We start from the raw sequence: 22842 nt of genomic DNA on the forward strand, positions 1-22842 counted from the left end.
TTATAATAATTGCTATCACTTGCATTAGGCCACTATCGCTAATTGCTAGCAGAAAATGTTCACAAACTACAGCTCAAATGCCAGAGAATGACAAAGAGACCACTGGGACCTTTTGGACTCACCAGATTCATGTAGGCTACATACACCAGTGCACTTATTAGCCACTGAGCTTGTTAGCCTCTAGATATTACTCCTGATTCGTGGCACCAGCAGACTTTGTAGAGGTCGCTGTTGCAATTAAATTACACTGTTAACGTTAATAATTATTTTTGCATTTTGATTTAAAGAACACTTTTATCAACTTTAAATCATTTTTAAAATTTATTTATTTATTTATATATTTATACTTCTGTCATGATACAACTTACATGCATGTTAGTAGAATTTTGCTCAATGGAAAAACACACATCTGGCATCAACACAATTGCAGTAAATGAATAGAAATGAAAACACTTCTTGATTTAATAAGTCATCAGCTATATGTAGCCTGCAGTTTAATATTTTGTGCCTTGTGCTTTGTGCCATTAAAAAACAGCGCAGGCTACAGAATGGCACAAACTGTTGCAATACACCATTTAATAAGTGACTTACACTGTTATGGGCTCTTCTAAATGTCTGCTGCCATAAGGCACTTATTAAATACTACAGCAGAGAGGCTGTAGGAAGTCAGCCAAGATAGTATAAAGAGTGACAAAGTCCACATAGGGAGGAGGTTGTGGTGGATGAATGGGTCAAGCATGTGACTCAGGAGACCATGGTTCAACTTCAGTGTGTATCAAACTTGAGAGAAATTTGACTTATCTTGTTTTTCTTTTCTTTAATATATTCAGCTTTCAGTTGCAGTTTGGTTAGGTTTATGCAACAGAGCTACTTGGTTAGGGTTAGGCACCATGTCTACTCAGTTAGGCTTAAGAAAAGATCATGGTTTGGGTTAAAATAGACCTTTTCACAATATTAATCTCATGTAAAAAGTCTTTGTGTCAGAATTTTTCCAGTGTGACTCATCGAAGTGGACCAGGGTGTAAATAGTCTAAATAACCACATTTGCTATTCACCCTGGGTGCAAATAGCATTGTTGGCTACAGACACCCAAGTGCTTGCTTCTGTCATGGTATATACACCCAGGTGTAAATAGCCACATTTGCTATCCACCCTGGGGGCAAATAGCATTTTTGGCTACAGACACCCGGGTCTAATATGATCTGCCTTAATATTTTTAGGATAATGAAGTATATTGTTTTGCGTCCACTTGATACTGTCATATCATGTTAGCATGTTTTTTTTAAAACAAATACTCAAAGAGATGGAAACAGTGCATTTTGTTGAGAACTAGTTTCAGTGGTGGATTTATCCACATTTGGTGTTCTAGTTAGCATTTCATGCAGCAGGATGGTGTAAATAGGAGTAAGTCATTATAAATTACAGTGTGTTTATGGTTATTATACAACATGTCAACCAGTGCAACGGTTTGGCTACTCCATGTGCTATTAATAGTTTTTGCACAATGGAGCTTTGTGACAGAAAAATAAGAATCACGCTTTGTATACAAATACTATACTTGTTAGTAGGAGACATCCACTGCTTGTTGTCAATACAAAAAAAACAAAAAAAAAAAACACACAGAATGTAACTAGACTTAAACTGGTCCTCAAAGACAGAGGAAAACAACAACCAATGCTTGCAAATACAAATTATGCTTACTGATGTACTGTCACCATCTCACATGAACAGGCCTCATATTAAGTGCTACAGTTTCCCATGTTGATGTGTATATTGCTGTGGAAACACACATATAAGGAAACATTTTAATCTGGGTCATGCATCGAGACATCGAGAAAATTTATGTGCAGCACAAACGTGACAACATAAATATGTGTGAACATCTTATCCAACACTGCTTGCTCAGAAAATACTTGATGACACCCTGGCATGAGCAGTTTTTTATACATCAAGTGCTTTCTGTTTTAGCAGGCAAGCTAATTAGATGGGTGATAGGAGTGGCACTGATTGGCATTAAAAAAGCTGCACTATCACTCTTCACTGGTTGCCCCCCCCCCCCCCAAAAAAAAAAAACTCCACCCCCTCACCCCAACCCGTTCAAAATTGCCATCACAGGAATTATTTAAGATAAAAGACACTATGGAAAAAAGATTTCCCCCTGACAGATATTATCATTACAGCCATTATGGAAAGTGCTAACTTATTTTTCCCTTCCCTTCCTTTCTCTTTCCTTCTCCATCTGTGCCACTCTCTCTCTGTCTCTCTTCCTCCGTCTCTGTCTCCCAAAGGATAGAAAAAAGGCAAGGAGAGAGAAAGGAGGAATAGAGGAGTGAGTGAGCTCTGTCAGTTGGAGTCAGTGCACTGCTAAGTCTGGCTACACTACAAAGGTTAGCAGATCTGACTGTCAATAGTGTCTTGTGGGTGGGAGGGGGAGGAGACATGGAGGTGAGGTGGTGGTGGTGGTGGTGGGGGGAGGTGGGGGGGGGGCGGTCGCTTTGAGAGAAAGATACTTTGATATTTCGGAATGTTAGAAGGGTGAGTGTGGAGAGCTGGAGGTTGGGGATCTAATTACCGGGCCATAATTGGGGGCTGGGGAATAGGTTGCCGTCCTCTCAACTCGCTGCAGATCAATTATGTTAAGAGAACATCTGTAAGTAGAGCTTAATGAGGTCCATTAGAGCAACATGCGCTGCCTTCCCTAACGGTGCTTGTCAGCTTCTTGGATGAGCTGGAGTGTGCTGCTGACTGGGGACCTGGTGGAGGGGCTTAAATAGGAGAGGAGGCTCGACTCTCCACCGCTTTTCCCTGCCAGAGGAACCAGAGAGACGCACAGACAGGCAGGGGAGGGAGAAGGTGAGGAAGCAACACGGGGGAGACAGACGCGCTGTGAGCCGGGTCCGGGACGCGCAGAGCCGCAGGGGGTGGACGGAAAAGCAGAGTTTAGTTTGATCTAACATCCCAACAACTTGAGCAGAGACGCAACTGTTCCCAAACTCTTCTCGCCAAGTTTTCTGTAGACGACCTGGAGTTGAACGAGCTCTGAGAAAAGTTGCGCTGTGGACACTTTGATCCAAAGTCGGGAGAGCACAGAAGATAGAAACCGCCGCAGCATTTCGTTCTGGGCATCCCTGGCTGCACTTCAAGGTACGTGTTCAGTCCTCTTTGTGTTTCTGGGTTGTGTGTTGCTCCGCAAGACGACACAAACAAACGCAGGCGGCGCACGGCTGCTGAGGACGGCTTCATCCGCTGCTCAGCATCCGAGAGCCGGCGCCGGTGCTGAGGATGGGCTGTCGGGTTTCGGTGCAGGTCCGCGCTGTCATTATATTTCTTCATCATGGAGAGAGGCAGTGGGGGGGTGGGGGGGTGGGGGTGGGGAGGTTGGGGTCAGGTACAAAACATATCAAGCTTCTCCTCCCGCCGTTTGCGCAGATAAGAGGGGGTGTGTGGATGTGCGTGGTCCCCGATGGATGAGGAGACCTGATCCGCGCCATGTGACGGTCTCCTCCATCCCTCCTCTCTCCACCGCTGCCTCCTGTCTCCATCTTCCACTCAGACGGAGGAGGAATAATTCGCGGAACGCAGCGAGTGAAAGGAGAGTGGAAGGGCACCGGGGGAGAGGTGGCAGCCTCACACACGCTGTACACACTCTGCAGCAAATTGCATGATTACCAAGATAGGCCGCCTTGAAATAATTCAATCCATGACAAAACCTAATTACTGGCAGGTAATACCCTGTCAACTTTAATGCATCTCATCACTCATAACGGCGCGGAGAGCATTTTATGACCCATCTCATTATCGCTGCATTTTAGGCTGGAGCCGCATGCCAACTATTAACTTGTCAGGCTGTGGACTGTGGACACCGAGGGGTGTGTATGCGTGTGCAATGGCAAGTCGTGAGGTAGTGGTGGAAAAAGGCGGAGGTGTGTGTGTGTGTGTGTGTGTGTGTGTGTGTGTGTGTGTGTGTGTGTGTGTGTGGTTGGGGGGTGGGCACCGGACCCCCGAACATGTGGGCCTCATCCGTGGCCTCATGCAGCCAGAACTGGGCGGCTAACTGGCGCGGATTGGCGCAATAACAGGGCGAAGAATAATTCCGTCCCTTTAATTACAGGAATGATTTAAATAAAGACTGTGGAGTGGAGATAATCAGGCCGGGCAGCCGCGCTGGAGCCCGCGACCTCACATGACGGCGTGCGTGTACGAGCGCTGGGGAAAGAATGCCAAGAGGAGCAGGAATCAATGTCCTCAGCAGAGATTGATTTAGTTGTCCACATTAGATCCGCTTCCTGTTTGCACTCTGATCTTTTTATTTTCTCAGATTAATCTCTCATTGATCTTAGTGTGTGTGTGTGTGTGTGTGTGTGTGTGGGGGGGGGGGGGGGGGGGGGGGGGGCACAACAACAACAAAACACGCGTGAACTGACTGACACTCTTTGTGTTCCTGCACACTGACAAATTGTTCATGAAGAAGGGCTCCTCATAAGTGTGGTTAAATGGAACTCATTACACCATCAGTCTGACTGCGTGGCTGAAATCAAAGCCACGGTGTAGATCACGTCATGATGTGGGTGACTGGTTCTCGTTGCAGAGCTGCTCTCAGTACAGCTGTGCTCCCATCAAGGACCTGACAGCCCCCCCCCCCCAGCAGAACACCCTCCAAATAATCTCTGATGTCATTTGTTAAGATGAGGTGTCAGTCATGTTTTTTTGTTTGTTTTTTCCCTGCAGTAATGAGCCCCTGAAAGCACCGCCTCAGATCAGAGTCATTCCGGGAACAACTACCTGTGCCTCTGTCTCTATAATGGAATGAGCGCCCCCCCCCCCAACGATTGAAGGACGTCGGGAAAAAAAGTGGGCGTTCCGGGGGCGCGCACGCAAATGCATACTCTCAGTCATAGTGGAGCGTCTCGTAATAAATGAATGACCTTATCGTGGCGGTGTGATGGCTCACCGGTGAGGGATTTGGGGTTTTTTTTTTTGGGGGGGGGGGGGTAATAAAGCTTGCCTTCCCCGGTATCTCGCCACTCCGTCGCTGATGCGTGGGGACGCCGGTCTGAGCCCCGCAACACTCCCTGCGTGCTCCGCGGCGGGCGGATGAACACCTGTGGCTGGGTAGCATCCCACAGACTGCTCGCTGCTGATCCATGTGGAGCTCATTATCTCCATCCTGAAGACCGGTGTGGGGGCGACGCGCCATGTCGGTCTGGTAAACTTTTTCTCCTGGTGGGGGATCTGTGGCTGGAATCCGCGGCTGGAGTTGAGGCTTCTGCTTAACTTGTTGAGAAAGGTGAGCGACACGGAGACAAGCTACGTTATTCTGACGATGATGGTGGTGGTGGTGGTGGTGGTGGTGGTGGTGGTGATGGTGGTGATGGTGGTGGTGGTGGTGGGATATATGCATTTTGAAACATCAGTCTGTGCTGGTGCTGCTTGCGCCTGTGTGTGTGCCTCATCGTTAAACAAAGCTGAGACGCGAAGGCTGTGCAGTGGAATAGGTGTGAGTGAGAGTTTTGAAAGTGTGGCGGAGGCGATGCCGGGAGAACAGACTGAGGGTGCACGTCCCCCCCCCCCGCCCCCGCCGCTCTGTGTGCACGGCGACCGGTGGCACGTCAAAGCGCTGATTAGTGAAGCAGCATGCAGAGGGAGCCTCTGTGGTCAGGCGGCCGGGGGGGTGAGGTGGTCGCCGCGCCGCGGAGGAGAGCCCTCTCTCTTTGTCGCGCTGCCATTCGCCGCCTGCGTCTCTCCGCCCGCAGAGCCCCGGACGGTGATGAACGCTCTCTCTCTCTCTCAGACGCCGTGTGACGCCCGACGGCAGAGGAGGAACAGCTCGCTCTAGCTCCCCCGCCTGCGTTTTGTTTGGCCGGTGCTTCCCCCCTTCTTCTCATTCCTCTCTTGGTCGCCGTGCTGGATTGTTCCCTCTCTCTCTCTCTCTCTCTCTCTCTCTCTCTCTCTCTCTCTCTCTCTCCCTCTCTCTCTCTCTTAACAAAGCCCGATCCAGTCTGCTCTGCGCATAGCTGCTCTCCGGACCAGGCGGCTTCGGGTTGCATGGTGGTGCTTCGGCTGCCTCAGCGGGCTCAACAAATGCAGAAAAGGGAGAAAAGTTTCGGTAAGACGCCTTCTTTTGCGCCGCGGCTTGTGTGAACAGTGTGTTTCGTGTGTGTTTCGTGGGCTCCGCGACGACAAGTTAGGCTGCAGCACCTCTCTGTTCCCGGTGATAGGTGCTCAGATCGGACCTGCTGCTGGGTCTGACCCGTTATCTCTGTCGTTCCACCGATAACCTGTCGCCAAAACGCGAAGGAGACGCGGCGCCTCCGGTGCTGTGTTAGTGATCGTGCAGCTGATATGTGGCCGCGGTCACAGCGGCTCCGCTCTCTGGTGTGCCTGTGAGAGCTGCATGGCAAATTGAGTCTCTGTGTTAAATCCGTTACTGGCCTTTACCAGCACTCCGCTGCCATGGCAACAGTAATTAAACTGATAGGGTGAAATGTCAGCATCTCGGTGCCGAACAGGTGGGGCTGAAATAGCAGGCTGTCCTCCATCTCCATCCCTCCACCATCCTCCATCCGCTCCGGGCTCAGATGATGATACATGTGGCTGGGGACGCGCAGCGGCGGCAGCCTGGAGAGCCCACAGTGAGAGAGCGGAAACGGAGGAAAGGGAGGGTACGAGGCAGCCAGCAAATAAAACAGAAATCATTAGAGCTCCGAGCAGCTGTGATTTCCCTTTCTTTATGGAAAATGAAGCTTTTGTTCCGCACCCCCCCCCCCCCCACCCCCCTCCCTACAGCACCACCACCACCACCACCCCCACCCCCTCCCATCCCCCGGCAATCGGAAGAGCGAAGCGGCCGAATTCCTGCCATGCTTGTTCTCCTTCTCCCCCGAGTTGATTGCATAGTAAAAAAAAAGGGGGAGTCGAAACTCTTCCTTCCCTTTGGTTTGGTAATGAGCAGCGGGGACTTTGTGTTGGTACCCGGGCTGCTGGACGGATCAGTGCCGCTGAACAGGCGCGGCGGAGAGCAGCCGTGCGCGCCGCTCTCTAAATCCAGCCAATTAACAGATCAGCGGCCCCGACGCACTGGAACAAACGAGCTGAGCTGCTCACCGCGCTGCAACCTGTTTGATACTGTCTCTGCAAGCGGCTTGTCGCCGACAATAAATGCGTTTTAATACAATGTGTAGAAAAGGAGGAGAAGCTGTTTTTGTGTGTAGTGGCAGAATTTTCAGTTGAAGGAGCAGAGCTGCTATTTCGTTTTTTCCTCGCTGGCTCTTCTCACTTTAAAAAAGTGTGTTTTTAATCAAAGTCTTTTTTTCCTTCTTAGTTTCCACTTGTTTCTTTGACAACATGAAAGTTGAGGCTTGAAACCTGACAGTTGATCCCAGGTTTCATTAGTGTGTTGTGGTCAGTACATATATATATATATATATATATATATATATATATAACCTACAATAAGAACAAAAGACAACAGGACTTTCACTCAGATGGAACAACTTCCAACTGTGGTGAAATCGCTGCAAACAACTGGCTTTGAGGAAGGAAGAAGAAAAGACCCAGGATCAGCTGTAATGATTTGATTAGTAGTTGAAATGATGGTGTTGGTTTTGTACTTGGACAGCTGTCACTACATGACATGTTCAAACTGAAAGAGTAAACAGAAAGTTTCAGTAAATAACTAAAGAGAAAACTCAACTAAAGAGAAAACTACACCTAAAGAAGCATTGGGCATGTGTGTGTCGCTGAAGGAGGACAAAGGGGAGTGGGGGGTGTGCCTGTCCTCGGGGAATAGTAGGAGAATACTAATTCCAGCCTGGTGCGAAGCCACATTGCCCCCTCCTCCTCCTCCTCCTCCTCCTCCTCACCCCCAGTGGGCCTACAAAGGCTCTCCACAGTCAGCTCAGGCCAAACAATACGGCCGCTGCAAAGCTCCTCGCCTGTAGCCACGCCCCTTTAAACACAGAGAAGGTCAACATAAAAAAAAAAAAAAGTGTCCAGGATAAAATGTGAAACAGTGGCTTTGTGTCTGTGTGGGCTGCTTGCTGGTCTCAGAACACCTCAACACAGCTGCTGCTGGTGTCGTCAAGTTGGCAGAGTCCAGTCTGACCAGCGGCCAGCCTGTTTCCCCTGCTGGGGTTTTTACAGAGGGACAACACACTGATCTGGGTTCACTTCGCCCCAGTATTGTTAAAAAATATACTTCAGTATTCGTATTGAAACATTATTTATTGGTGTTAGTCTCCTGTAACAAAGCTCTGAATGACCTCGACGCCTGTTTGGATTCTCATGTGAAAATGACCAATAAGAAAATATAGGTCAGAAACAACAACAAACCCTTCTCTCTGAGTAACACGCTCCTCAGTGAAATCAAATGTCTCGGTCTGTGCGTTTCCATCAGTGTGAAACACGCGGCTCGTACTCCAGCACGCCGTACTTTGCTGGAGAGGACATTTTCATTTGGACGCACGTGGACTGAAGCTAACACTGGCGTGTGTTCTCACCAGTTAGAGATATTCTTTGTGTTTTTTGCACAGGCCTGGACTGTGTCCCAGATCCCTACCCCACGCTCACTGCTGCTGCACTGCTGTTTACAGGTGCAGCCTGCAAGAAGTCAACACAGTTAACCAACACAAAGTCAGACGTGACTTGCGTACGCGCCTGTTATGAGCTGTCATCATTTGTAAATCTTTTACTTTTATTTTTTCAGCTCCATTTCCTTCTGTGCATTGCATTGTGGGACAATATTTTGCTTCGATGGCACGCTCAAAAATCAAGTGATTTTTTTTTTTTATCATGAATGGTGACTTTTTTTCTTACAATATTGTTGTGCATGGACTTGATTTTGTCACATTTTGTCTCATCGCTCACGATCTGATCTCATCCAGCAGATTCTTGTACAAAGGAACCGTCTGCTGTCTGACTTTTTGAAGGTTACTTATTATATTTCGTCATGTTTAGTGCTCTGGGACATAGTTCTGCAAACAATAGTTTGAGACCCACAGTTTTAAGATTTGAACCGGTGTTTGTGTGTAAATGAGTGACAGCTGATGACATTTATTTTCACTCTTCACATGTTGAAAATGCCAGTCACCCACACACACACACACACACACACACACACACACACAGTTTCTGATACATAACCTGGTGTGAATCAATCCAGGATCTTTTTTTTTTTTTTTTGAAATTCTGAAATGCAGGAATGTTACAGTGTGTGTGAATTCTGATTTTCAGTTTTGTCTCATTTCATTTTAGTATAACGTCAAATATATTGCACCACTGTTGCTCGAATATCAAGAAGCACAATGAAAACAAGTAGAGACTGTATTGAATTTAAGAAAATATTTGCCTCCTCTTCAGTCAGTGTGCTGAAGCCTCCCTCTGTGCTTCTCCCAGGTATACAAATGCTCTCCGTCCAGCCGGACACCAAGCCAAAAGGCTGTGCCGGCTGCAACCGGAAGATCAAGGACCGCTACCTGCTGAAGGCCCTCGACAAGTACTGGCACGAGGACTGCCTGAAGTGCGCCTGCTGCGACTGCAGGCTGGGCGAGGTGGGCTCCACGCTCTACACCAAAGCCAACCTCATCCTGTGTCGGAGAGACTACCTACGGTAAGAGAGGCAGCTGACATTTTCCACGGTGTCTGTGTGACATTCAAACAAACGCCGCGTAGCATCCAGGAAAAGCGCACGGCCTGGTCACAGTGCGTGTGACAGAGTTAACTCACTGAAATCCACTTTGCACACATTTCGAATTCCACTCGAGCTCCTTTTTACTCTGTGGAGCAGAGCACAGCCAGATTTTTATTTGCATGGCTCTGAGCCTGTGACCTTGTTTTGTTTTAAGGCCTCAGAATTAGACACCAGTCACATGTAGACATGTAAATTGTCAAATGTAATTTGTTACCTATTTCCAATTTTTTAATTAGTTAATTTAGTGCATATTTTGTTATTATCTTTTAAATCTATTATTTTCATTATTAGCAAATATCAAAGGAGCCTTATGTGACCTCATTTCCATAAATTGCATTTTTGCACTATCTCCATTTATCTGCCTCACAAAGTCTTAATTAGCTTCAAATATGATAACCAGTGTTGTATTAAGATGAAGAAACATTTGGGGGGAATAGTCACGATTTTAATGGATTAGATGCAGGTAGAATTTAGGATTTACTTAAAAAAAAAAAAAAATCAATTTCACAATACGACAGCTCATCACAGAGCAGTAATCCAAGTAATCATTGGGATCTGTGAGGTTTTTAGTGAAAGTGACACCAACTTAACAACGCAACAACTGCGTCATTTGTTATTATCTTTTTTTTTTTAAAATTTCAATTCTTGAGTAAATATCAGTCGTAGACGCCTCAGTGACTTCATGCACACATGCAGCGACTCCACTGTGACAAACTCTGCTTTGGCCTCTTTCCTCTCTGCTTCTGGGAGTAAAGTTGGAGCTTTTCTTTGCATCTTAGCTTTGTTTCACCTGTGCTGGGGTGAATTTATTTGGTGGAATAGAGCTCACTCACTCACTCACCTGGGTTTTTTTTTTTTCCACAGGAATAGAAAACATGACTTTTTTTGATTTTGAGTGGGTTCAGTGTTTTGTGGTCTGACATCACATCAGTTTATCATCAGTTAGCAGACGTAGTCCTGTAGTCAAGCTGGTATTCAAGGTTCAGTCCAGGAACTAAACATAAACCAGATGGTAACTAACTGCTGTCTCGCATTTGATTGACACGTCTAACTAAACAGGTTATTTAATACACTAAGCTTTTTCCAATGCTGCAAACTTCCTCAGTGATAATCATTCAACAAACCCAAGTCTTTGTTTTGGCACCAATAACAACCTCCCACTCTCACAGTGAATACATTCAGTTTCTATGGTGAAAAAGTACAAATTGAGGCTTTTATTTTATCGTTTTAAATCCCCGGTCAGTATTTGTTTTAGCATGACGGGCAACATGGACATTTACTGGATCGTTCTGCTCGGAGCCTGCAGTGCTGAGGTGGTTGTGTGAGGCCTGCTGAGAGACAAGCAGCTGCTGGCTTCAGAGCTGTTTGCATAAGAGACGAATCTGTAGTTGATGGAGGCCCGATGCATGTAAAGCTAATTTCATTCGTGAAAGACAAGATAGCAGATGATCAAAGGTGTCTTCCTGGTTGGTTTTCAGTGTCACATACAGTAGTGTGTGTTGCACTTGGTAATTTAACTTTTTTTTTTTTTTTTTCTACATCCACTGCAGTGGATGTAGATAGTGATAAGTCCTTATTAAAAACATTAAGGGATGATCGGATCATTTTAGATTTTCCTGAATACATATAGATACAGTAACATTTGAAAAAAAAACACATACAGGAGCAACTCTGCATTTTGTGTCCTTCTTAACTGATCAGACTGAACTCTATAGGCCTGTTTGATTTTTTTGTAAGTTTGCCTGTTGTATCCGAAAAAAGTGAAAATAGTCAAATGTACAATTTCAGGTTGCATTTAAATATATTTTTTTTATTGATGTCAGCTGCTGTTAGGGCGTTTCACATGACTGAATTTCCCATTCATGTCCACATCTTCACTCTGACTGTGCAGCACAGCATTCTGGGAACGCGTACAGTACACTGTAGCTGATGTATGTCAGTCAGTGTGTGTGTGTGTGTGTGTGTGTGTGTGCGTGTCCTGTGTGCCTGATACACACCTCAGTCCGTTTCAGCAGCGTGATGAGAGAGTGGCTGTCGGTGCTGTGGACTAACAGGCTCTGAGAGGAAGCTGCTGTGACAGTGAATAACCACAGTGTTACGCAGTCAGACTCACTGAGTGGACATGCACGCTCACACCGCCTGAGTGTGCACACTCTTTTTATTGTTATGGTAAAGTTTGTTTCCATCTACCTGTTTTTTTTTGTCCTTTTTTTTTTTTTTAATTTTCACTGACATGTCCTTGAGCAAAACACAGCTCCGTGCGTGTGTGTGTGTGTGGGAGGTTCTGTTTGAAGTGACAATGTTAATAACAAGATCTATGTTGTGGATGAGTCAGTGGGTCAGAGGTATAGATGACCACAACAATCCTTCAGCATCTGCCCTGCGACCGAACATCTGTATACAGTATATTATTATATTTTCCTCATTTCTTGTAATACAGCTGCACTTATGCAAACTTCAAATGTTTGTATGATAGTTGTGCAGAGGAGGGTCAGGGTGAATCTGTCGGGACAGGAAGCTCCGGAAAGCAACAGCCGCACTTTCCAGGGACATGAGATGAAAAGGAAATGTTTCATACCGTGTTCAGTTTAACTGCTCGTCAAAGGGATGTGAAATCTTACTGATGTGAAACATCCCAGTCAACAGAAGAGGAGGGAAACACAGTACTGAATGTTTTTGGCCTAATCTTTGCCCGAAGCCAAAGTATTAATGTAGAAAGTCCCTAACTCTCTCTCTCTCTCTCTCTGTCTTTCTGTTTGTCCCTCTCTCACTCTCTCTCGCTAGTGCTCTATTTTTTACTCTTCACACACATTTACACAGACCAAATATTAACTTCCTCCCAGTAACGGAGCTCACCCTGAAACAACCATTGCACTGGGTGGACATACTCTCCATGACTTGGTCCCAAAGACACCGTCCTGTTGACCATGTCCTGACACGGCAGACCTCCGAACAAATAGTTGAGCGATGTTTGAAAGAAGTGCAGCGAGCAGCTGTTTTATTATCAAGTCTCTGTGTGTCAGTGTGATGTAAAGATATCCACACTTAAAGCTGAATACAAGTGTGCACGGGTCTTTCTTGGCCTGGTTTCTGCTGCTGTCACTGGATGTGGACACTGGTTGCCCAGCACCGACGCGTAACAGTTAGCAGCGAGGCCAGGCGGGCCTTCACCAACATGGCGTGCGGGGGCCACAGGAGAGACCAATTCCATCATATTATTCTTTCATCTTCAGAGTTCCAAGGTGATTGAATTGAACTGATGCCCGTGATCGCACGTGCGGCCCTGCGACGCCAATGCGCCCTGACGTCTCCTCGCCGCTGGCTAATGAATGGCAAATGTAGCAAACCACAGCAATCCACATCTGATCTGCAGAGCGACAAAGAGAGCCTGGCTCCATCACTCAGCCAATCGATTGGTGCAACATCACAAAGCAATACAGTTTTACACACACACACACACACACACACACACACACACACACACACACACACACACACACACATGCATACACACACATACACACACACATGCATACACACACACGCATACACACTCCCTTGCTAAAAAGGCAACCGGGAATATATTATTTCTACTCATGTTTATCTCAGTCTGTCAGCCCAGGTTAGTGACAGGAAAAGAAAAAAAAATGATGACTTTACATTTGGTCCACTTTTTTTTTTTTTTTTTTACATTCCATTGGCTTAAAAGTGAATTATTTGGAGCTTCATTACTCACCCCCACATCCTTCTCCAAGTCAATCCTCCTCTGCTTAGTGGGGTGGCATGTTATTAGGCCTGGCATAATCAGGGCTAACAGAATTCTTCAGGGGTCTACAACCACCAGCGATGTGATCCCACCAGCAGAAAAATAATAATCCTCACAAACACACGGACAAATGAAAAAAAAAAAAACAAATACAGGGAGAAAAAACTTAAAGCTTCAGCAGTCCCTCTGTGATCGAATATGATGTACAGAGAGGCATTTGTGTGTGTGTGTGTGTGTGTGTGTGTGTAACCAAGCTGTCCCCTCATAAACCTGCAACCACAAACATAATTACAGGTATTATCTACTAGAGCTTGATTTGTGCTTTGCTCTCTCTCTCTCTCTCTCTCTCTCTCTCTCTGTCTCTCTGAATGTGGAGAAATTTCGCCGAGAACATTTTATCAACAAATGATCCCTTTGAAACCAAAGCTTCCATTGATGATACTGGTAATGGCGCGACGCCACTGTTTATGCTGATGTGTGATTTTCACAGTGCAGAGCGATAAATGTTTGAAAGCCCAGAGGAGGGAGGAGAGCAGACAGACTGACACATTTAAGTTAAAAAGAAAAAAAAAACGGGGAGAAAATGAAGACTGCAGCACAGTGGCCTGCTGAGTGCACACACACACACACACACAACACCAGCGCTGGCTCCAAGGCCGGGTTAAAAAAAAAGCTGTTGGGCATCAGTTAATGAAAAACTGTAAATTCCAGACATCCATTTTAAAGACAGCACTAGGAGAACACTTATTTATTTATCTATCTATTCATTCATTTTTTTTAATCCAACTTCAATTTTCCTCTACAGTGGTTTTACTAAGATTGTAAATGCAAGCAAACTCACAGAGCCGTCAACATGGCTGGATTTATTAACGGAAAGCTGGCTATCAGTGAGAGATAACCAACATGTAGAGCATGGTTCAGTGTAATAACTTCCATTTTGCTCCTTCTTCAGAATCAACTTTGTAGTCCACAGCCACCTTGTATAGCCACATGTATAAATGTAAATGAAAAAATGTATCTTTTTTTTTCCTTTCTTTTTTTATTCCATCTGGCACAGCGCTCATGAGGCATTGTCAGTTTGTGTGTTGGCGTCAGGCGTGGATGTGACATCAAGTCAGGCTTTATCTCCGAGGACGGGCCCAGGCTGTCTGAGGCTCATCGTTTCTTTTCAGAAATCTCATTTAGATACGTTCGTCCTTATGAACATGTGTCACACCTTTAATATGAGCAGAAAAAAAAACTGAGATCGCTCACAACTTTTCCCCCCACCTCACTGTCCCTACCTTTTTTTTCTTTGTGGCAACATTCATCTTTTCCACCGCTTTTCTTAATAAATCAATTAATAAATGAGTTTTTTTTTTTTTTTTTTTTTTTTTAGTATGTTGACCCACACAGCGTCACTGTGAACTGAAGATAGCACGTTGACGTGCTCATGTCACCTACAACATTTTTCCTAATATGTGCACCTTTAATATTTTCCAACACTCAGTGTGTTTTCAGATGGATGGTGAGGTGCTGGACTGTGCAGCTGATCTTCAGTCAGTGCATCAGTATGAATGAAGCGAGTGTTTGTGTGTGTGAATGTTTAACTGCTTAGCCTCTGATTGACCCCCCAGCCCCCCCTCCACACTGATGACTTGGTGTCAAAAAGAGTCAGAAAGCCTCAACAGATAAGTGCATTTTTTTTCTGCTAAAGTTGAAACACTTTCACTGCATGTTGATGCAACTTTGCCTGAATTTGTGCTGCCTGCAGCAAATTCGCAGCATTGTCCTCACAAGCACCATCTCTAAAATTAGTTTCACATTCAGTCTCAACCGCTCCTTTAAAGTGATGCAGCCAAAATCTTTTTTTTTGCACTTACTCCCTGCAGACTTTAAAGATGGCTGTAAGTTTTCACTGCAGAAGTTTGTAGAAGTAGGAAAATGTCCACAGAGGCTTCTCCTCTGTGTGTCACTGTGCTCATTATGGTCCACAGCATGGGCAAATACTACCAGCTGTGGAGATTTGAGGACAGTGATAATGTAGCTGCAACATATTTAACACCACAAACAAGAACTTTGGAGCTGCTTGTAACTGACATGAATCCCAACTGTGTCCATTCAGGAAGTGGTGCATAGTTGCTAATTGTTGCTAACTGTACACTGGCTAAGTTAGCGTTACTGTTAATGATGCAGTTCAATGCATCACTCAGTATGAGTGGTTCAATTAAAATCTCCCTCCACAACAGTGACAGAAAAAAGCAGCCAAAGAGCAGACTGAATAATGAAGTGGTAATTAAACGGCCGTTCAGTGTGAATATGAGGCTAAAGAACCAGCTCACATCTATGCAAATAAAGTGCCCGTATTACACAGAGCAGACTGGACTAACCCAGCTAGATCGGTCATTATTAAAGCAGCTGATGGATGGCAAACACCCCATAAAAAGCTGAAAGCCGGTGATTTCCACTGCAAAAAAAAAAAAAAAAAAAATCCCGCTCACTTGATGGTAGCTGCGCTCCTGGGAGATTTGCAGGAAGCTGGGTATAGTTTGTCATAGCCCTCTCCTCCCTGATTCCCTGCAGGCTGAAAGATTCAGGGCAGCCTCTCTTTCTCTAATGACTACCACAGATGTTCGGCCACTCTCCCAGCTAACACTGAAGGGCACGAGGACATCCTCAGCCGGGCCTCTGCTCACTGACACCACAGCTTACTTACTTCCAGAGTTGGGCTGCTTGTAGCTGTAGTGTCGGGTCTGTGTAGAGAGTAGGACCGCAGTAGTGTCTTTACCTCTCTTTGCCAACACTTCACTATACCATTGTTGACACAGTGTTCATAATGGATGGTTATGCAGTGAGGGAAGTGGATGGGCAGCTTATCCCACGTTCTGTAACCAAGTGTTTTATTGTCTAACCTTGACCTCAACCTGAACTACATTCTGTTTGCTAGGCAGCATCTTCCTCTACCCTTAACCCAGCCCCACTATGTGCTTCTCATGGATTAGCACACATTCAGATCACAGTTTCTCTAAAAGATATTTTGAAAAACCCAGAAGGTCATTTAAAAGCACTCACCGCTGTTTCTGAAGGTACCTCCAGAAACCTCAAAGGCTCCTCTCATCTGGATAAAAAAGAAAAAAATAGTCCGTCGGCTGTCATCCATTTCCCAAGTTACACCTCTGTTTCTGAATCAAAACAAAGATGGCAGCCTGCCAGCTACCTGGACAGAAAGCAGAGTTGCAACTTTGAAGACAGATTAAGAATCTTTTTTTTTTTTTATTGTCTGGTGGACGGAATATTTTTTACATCCAGATGGTTAGAAGAGTCTTTGAGGATTAAAAAAAAAAGGAAAAAAGGAATTTAAAAAAAGAGGGAGGTAAGCATTTTTTACATGACCTTCTGGGTCTTTTATTGCCAGATAATTATCTTACAGAAACCACTTGAAGGCAGTAGTGGTAGTAGGAGCGTACCAGCGGCAGGTTTACCTCGTCATAACACAAATGAACACACAGCTAAGGATGTGGAACAGTTTGGTTAGGTGAATGCACAAAAACTATTTGGTTAAGTTTAGCAAAAGATTTTGGTTTGGGTTTAAAGAAGTACCAAGAAGTATAAGAAGAGGTTGTCATGGTTACAATAATACATAGAGTTAAGGCTGTCCAACGATAACGGATAAAGGAAACAAGGTCGGATTCACGCAGGAAAAAAAACCGCAGCCGGCAACCTCCGCCATATTCTGTTCTTCATTACGGCCACCAAAGGTCGCCCAACAACCAAATGTAGCCATGGGTCGTAACCAAGTGTCAACCCACCATGACGTCACTCATTGGTTTGTGAGCTGCCGTTGTGAAGCCTTGAGTTTGTAATTTGGGCGTATTTGGAGGAGAAGGTGGAGCTGAGGAGCAGTGAGGGGTGGATCTGACCTGCTCTGTCCTCTGTCCTGATGCAGGTCGCTGTGTGTCTATATACCCTGATTTATCATCTATTTCCATCTAAATGGACCATAATGTAAAATGAACATCATGTTGTATTGAAGAAGACTTGAAACTAGAGACTGAGACCATAAACTCATCAGGAAAACGTTTACTGAGGTAATAAATCAGTGAGACATTTTCACATAGACTTCAATACAATCAGACTTCTGTTTGCAACCAGTGGAGTTGCAGGTTTAAGGCTCTTCAGCATTGGCTTCACCTTTCGTCCTACGTCTATTTTTTTTTTTTCTGCTCAAGCTAACGGTCTTACATCTTGTCCAAAATGAAGATGTTTGGTTGAAACATGGCAAAGACCGTGGAAAATAAGCAATACCTGAAAAACCAAGAATGAATCGCAGGCAGCAGAAGTGTCATGAAAATGACTCTTTAAATCAAGGACAACTTTAATTTAGTCGTCTGAAGGACCTGTTTAGCTCAGCGCGTCCTCCTCCTCCTCTTTTCCAGCGAGTGTGTGATATCAAAGATAATGTTTCTTTCTTTCTCTCTCTTGAATGCACCTGGCTAGTTAAGTGTTTCTTTTCTCTTTTTTGGAGGAGGAAGAGGAGGATTTTGAAGGATGTAGTTCTCTAAAAGGTTACAGTGCCTACTGTGCCAGTGAATGCCACTTTCATTACTTACTATGTCCTTATTCCTTACCATGTATTTTTTTTTTTTTTCTTTGGCGTGACGGCAGCAGAACCACGCTCTGCTAATGTCTGCAGTTTAAATGTAAAACTCCAGTCAGTCACATGCTGTCAGAATAACAGGCCTTGCAGCTCATCCACTTCTTTGATCTCTCGGATTAAGTGCGTTCCCATTTCTTTAAATCGGCATCTTTAATGATGTTAAATGGCACATATGTACCTGAAGGTCAAGTTGCTTTGTGGAGATCTTCATCAAAGATTCCTCTGTGAACAAAATGTTTTCTGAGGCCTCAAAAAGAAGCAGCCTTCATCTTATTTTATTTTATTTTATTTTATTTTTTTGAATCCCTTGAGCACTTGAGGGGGAGAATTTGCTGGGATGGCGTCGGTTCATTCAGGCGCCAGATTGAATCCTGTCTCCGCTGCTTGTTATTACAATAGAGCACTCAGCGTGCACAAAGGGCCTCTCCTGCTCAAGCTTTTAATGGGACCTCTAGGTGGAGAATGCAGCACTGAGTTTGTCAGCCTTGCCACTTTACCTTCTTATTCCCTCATCTTTGCAGACACACACACACACACTGCACCTCTCCATCTCCCTCTTAAGTCTCAGTCCTATTGGCCTTCTTTGATGCTGCTAATCAGACCCTCCATCACTTTAGAGGAGATAGATGATTACCTGATTCTAATTACATACAAGGGGGAAAGTTTGTTTGATGTCTTTTGTGTGTTCGCGCTCTGGCTTCCTATAGCTTTCACCCTGCAGCACACACATCCTTCTCCTCTTACCCACCTCAGCCCTCTTCCCTGTCCCCCTGGAGACTCCTCTGTATGAGGGCTGGATATACACACAGTGGCGAGGCAGCCTCAGCGCTACAAGGTGAACTATTCCCCGGCACATGTTATTATTAATAACTGCCAGCGAGAGGGGTCACCTAAGACTATACTGCTGGAAAAGAACCCCGGGCAAGGCAAGTAGGCCGCAACTGGCTGTGTTGTAAAACAATACCCCCCCCCTTTCCCTTTGAGGAGACATGCTGCTTAAAGCAAGAATAATGCATACGGAAGAGAGGGGAGAGCTGCATAGCCACATTCCTCAGATGTGAAAAATTAAGATGTCACCACCTGGTGCTTTTAAGCATACCTTTACCACTGAGCTGGGAAGGTATTAGAATATGAGTAGGTTGGGGCTATCATTTTCAGCACCCTCCCTCACTCTCTCTCTCTCTCTGTCTCTCTCTCTCTCTCTGCCCCCCCTGCATTGTCGTTAAACTTCTGATGGCAGCATTAAATTCCAATAGCTGGAGAGTGCAGAGCCACCGGCGTGGGGCAAGAGGAAAATGGGAGAAATGCTAATCGCCAGTCAAATTATGGGACATCTCTAGTTAGTGGATTTCATAGAGGGGGGTTTTATGGTCATTTTGGCTGTGGAGCACAGCAGAGTTGTTCTGGTGAAAATCCACTTGGAGGCTTGGTGGCAGCAACGTGTTTTTGACCCCTGAAAACGCAACTACAAAAATGCAGTTTTTCTGAACCCCGCATCTTTTAGATATGTCTTTTGACATGAACTCAAACAAAATCATCATCATATTTAAAAATCCTCTGCAGTCAGTGAGTGTCTGATGAAACTGGTGATGCTCTGCCAGGCCGTTGTGCAGTGTCTTGACCTTTACTCTGGTCCTCAGCAGGGGGAATGTAGCTCAGTCAAATCGAGATCAGGTGATTGACTCAGACAGTTGAGGATATGATTAAATGTCCGTCATTGAGTTTTGGTATATTTGCCTGAACCTGAGCGCTGGACACTCCTGTACACCTCTGCATTCATCCTGTTGCCTCTGTCACCAAAACCATGTTTGACAGATGAGTTGGTGGCTTTGGGTCGTGAGCTGTTCCTTTTTTTCTTTCCACCATTTTATAGAGGTGTGATTTTTGTTTTCAGTGGGTTGTTTTCAGTTGCTTTGGTGGGTTCAAGGTTCACAGAGTGGCCCATATGTTATGATTTGATCTAATCTGTGCCCAGGAACGGAGTGTTGTGATCCTCCCCATGCAGCTATCACACCTATAGTTTTCTATTTTCATGCCTCGATGCAAAGGCCTAAAATTACTGCAGGACCTGTTTGTTTTGGGGATTTGAAGGGAAGCGGGATGTGTTCTGCTACAGTAATTCCTCCCACACGGTCAGTGATGGTTCAGGCTGTTACATGAGAGGGATGATCACAGAGATTGTCTGAGGAAGAAAAACTCCTACATTTTTTATTCTGTTAACTCCAAGATCCCTGAGAAAGGTAGTTGATCAGGTATTTGGGGTTGTATTTCTGTAACCACATACTTCAGGTAATGAATGAACTGTTCTGTGTACAAAAGATGCTTTGATTTTCCCACATATGATTTGACTTAAAGGTTAATTTTCTGAAGTTTAGGACTCTGAAAGATGGAGAACTACAGATGGTTTACAGCCATCAGTCCCGTACTGTATTTGGCATAAACTCCAGAAGAGTTTGACTGGCCACTAAAACATAGTTTGCAAAAATGATTGTTTTTGACTATTTTCCCATTTTATTTAATCATTAGAATTTTTTTCCATACATGCTGCACCTCCACACTTCTTGGTTTGGTGTAAAATTGGCCAAATCTTAAAGTTGGCTCATATAATGAAAACACCCTCTTGAAGAGATAAATCATGACTAGAGATCATGACTGGTGACAAAGAAGGTTAAATTTGACACAGGATAAGAAGACAAACATACGTTATGATGAATACAGATTAGTCATAATCTGTATATATAGCCATGAAATGCATATGTGCAGAGAAACAGTCAACTATGAAAGAATATGCTGTGAGAAAGAAAATAGAATAACTTGGTTTGTCCTTATCTGTGCAGTGCAGTTTTCCTCTTATAGGAAGTAAATGTTTGTGGATGTCTACTAAGAAGTAGAATTCACCCTGACTGTTTTAGGATTTATAGTATTTTTTATGTGAATTGATCAAGACTTTTGTCACATTATTGTGTCATATTGCACGATGCCTTTGTAGACAACACAATCTTCTTAGCTTTCACACAAGACCAAACAACCAGTTTAGGTTAAAATCATTCACTAACATCAACAACTCGTCCTATAATATCACTTATGCATCTGTAAAAGTCAAGACGTAGCATTATGAACTGTAGAGTAGCCAGAAAATATATCATCTATGAATGTGCTTGAGGATAAACAGGCAACACCACCTCTTTTCGTTTCCCATAATTTCATTCAACAGACATTTTTGTAGCGGTTGGTTTTCCTGGGATTTGCCATTGTACTCTATGTGAAGTCCACTGGAGGCTCTGTGTGGATAAAAATTTCAATATACAAACAATAATGTTGAGTGTGATCAAAAGCTGAGGTGATGATGGTCGGTCAGTGGTGAACAGGCAGCTCACACTGAGCCTGGTGTTTGCTGTAATGCTTTAGCAGGAAAGTGGACTGTGCTCGTGCAGCTTTCATTCTGTGGCTGTGTGAATTTCTTCTACATACTCCTGGTAGAGTTATTCAGTTCTCCAAGGTTTGAGACCCCGTCGCTTCCCCAGAGGTGTCACCAGGTTCATAGCCTCTCACTCACCATCCAGCCCCAGCAATTACAGACATCTGTGTAGTATTAATTAACAAATACACAGGAATACACAGGAAAGCTTCAGGGCAAATCCTGCCCTACTGTGATGGTGCATGTATAATGTGTAAATTAGCAAAGGTCCAGGTCGAGGGGAAAGACGTGGGTAAGATGAGTCACTTAGTGCAATTTTGAAAGTCAATCCTAAGAGTTGAACATGAAACAATGGACAGTGCAAATTCAGGTGGAGAGCTGCACAAGTGTCTCAACGTGTATTGTAAGACTTTTTGCACTGCATTGTGCTTTGTGCAGATGTTGCAGTTACATATGTGCAAATCAGTTTCCATCTTTACATACCTTTAAACGCTCTCCCCCCCATATCAGAATGCGAAATTCCAAACAAATAAATAAAAAGAGAGGAAAGTAGAATGAAGATACAGCCTTGAAAATTTCCCTCTGTGCGTCGCAGATTAGCAGTAACTGAGCCACCACATGATTCATGTAATATCTCAATAAGATACAGTTCCTTCTGTATATCTATTTCATGTTATTAACTTTTAAATCATTTGACTTAGTGACAAATGGGTTTGACAGTCACATAATGTGATAACGTGAATTCATTTTTATTCTATTTCTCAGCTGACACTCATTCTGATGATGTGCATCTCTGCAGTTTCATGTGGAAGGACTCCTTAGTAAGTTTGATCAAGTGTCTGGTTCCAGCACAGACACAAAGACGGGAAAGGCGCTTGTCATGTTAATTCATGCATTGACACAGATTGTGCATTGACAGTGGATATGAGGCGGTTCGGCTTAAACACAGGTTCATCTCACCCCGCTCTCTGCTACTGCTGATGGATCCTTCTTTAAATCTGACACAGTCATCATCAGTCTGTGTTTAGAGTTGATTTATGCTTCAGATGACAGCTTGGAGTTTTTTTTTTCTCTGTCTATCTAATTGTGCTATTCTCACTCAGTTAAATCAGTCAGACGGTCGCCTTGGTCACTCAGACTGTTTGCAGACCTACCTCCTGCTTCAGCCTTGACTGCCTGTCCTTCATGTAATGACTTGCTCATAATTATCCTGTGAAATGAGACATTTCTAGTGACATTTCAGGTGCACTCACCTCCAGTCGAGTGGTTTTATGAACTGTTGGCTCGTTCCCAAACTTGTCTGATCATATCAGATATCCCCTTCAAACATGGTG

At 44.6% G+C, this 22842-nt stretch overlaps 1 protein-coding gene across 3 annotated transcripts in view; it reads left to right on the plus strand.

Moving 5' to 3' along the window:
- Positions 1-2505: 2505 nt before the first annotated feature.
- lmo3 (LIM domain only 3) overlaps positions 2506-22842 on the plus strand; it is a 50307-nt gene continuing 29970 nt past the window's right edge. The window contains exons 1-2 of one of the 3 annotated variants that reach the window (XM_071502379.1): positions 2506-3144; positions 9394-9607. In XM_071502379.1, the coding sequence (XP_071358480.1) occupies positions 9402-9607 (206 nt within the window). In that variant the 5' untranslated portion in view covers positions 2506-3144; positions 9394-9401. Of the gene's footprint in view, positions 3145-4874; positions 5288-5651; positions 6107-9393; positions 9608-22842 lie in introns of those variants that run through there. The other 2 variants (XM_071502378.1, XM_071502377.1) reach the window with 2 other exon arrangements.

The sequence above is a fragment of the Trachinotus anak genome, unplaced genomic scaffold (genome assembly GCF_046630095.1).
Source record: "Trachinotus anak isolate AG129_WGS33_773 ecotype Australia unplaced genomic scaffold, CSIRO_AGI_Tana_v1 ptg000018l, whole genome shotgun sequence".
Taxonomy (NCBI): domain Eukaryota; kingdom Metazoa; phylum Chordata; class Actinopteri; order Carangiformes; family Carangidae; genus Trachinotus; species Trachinotus anak.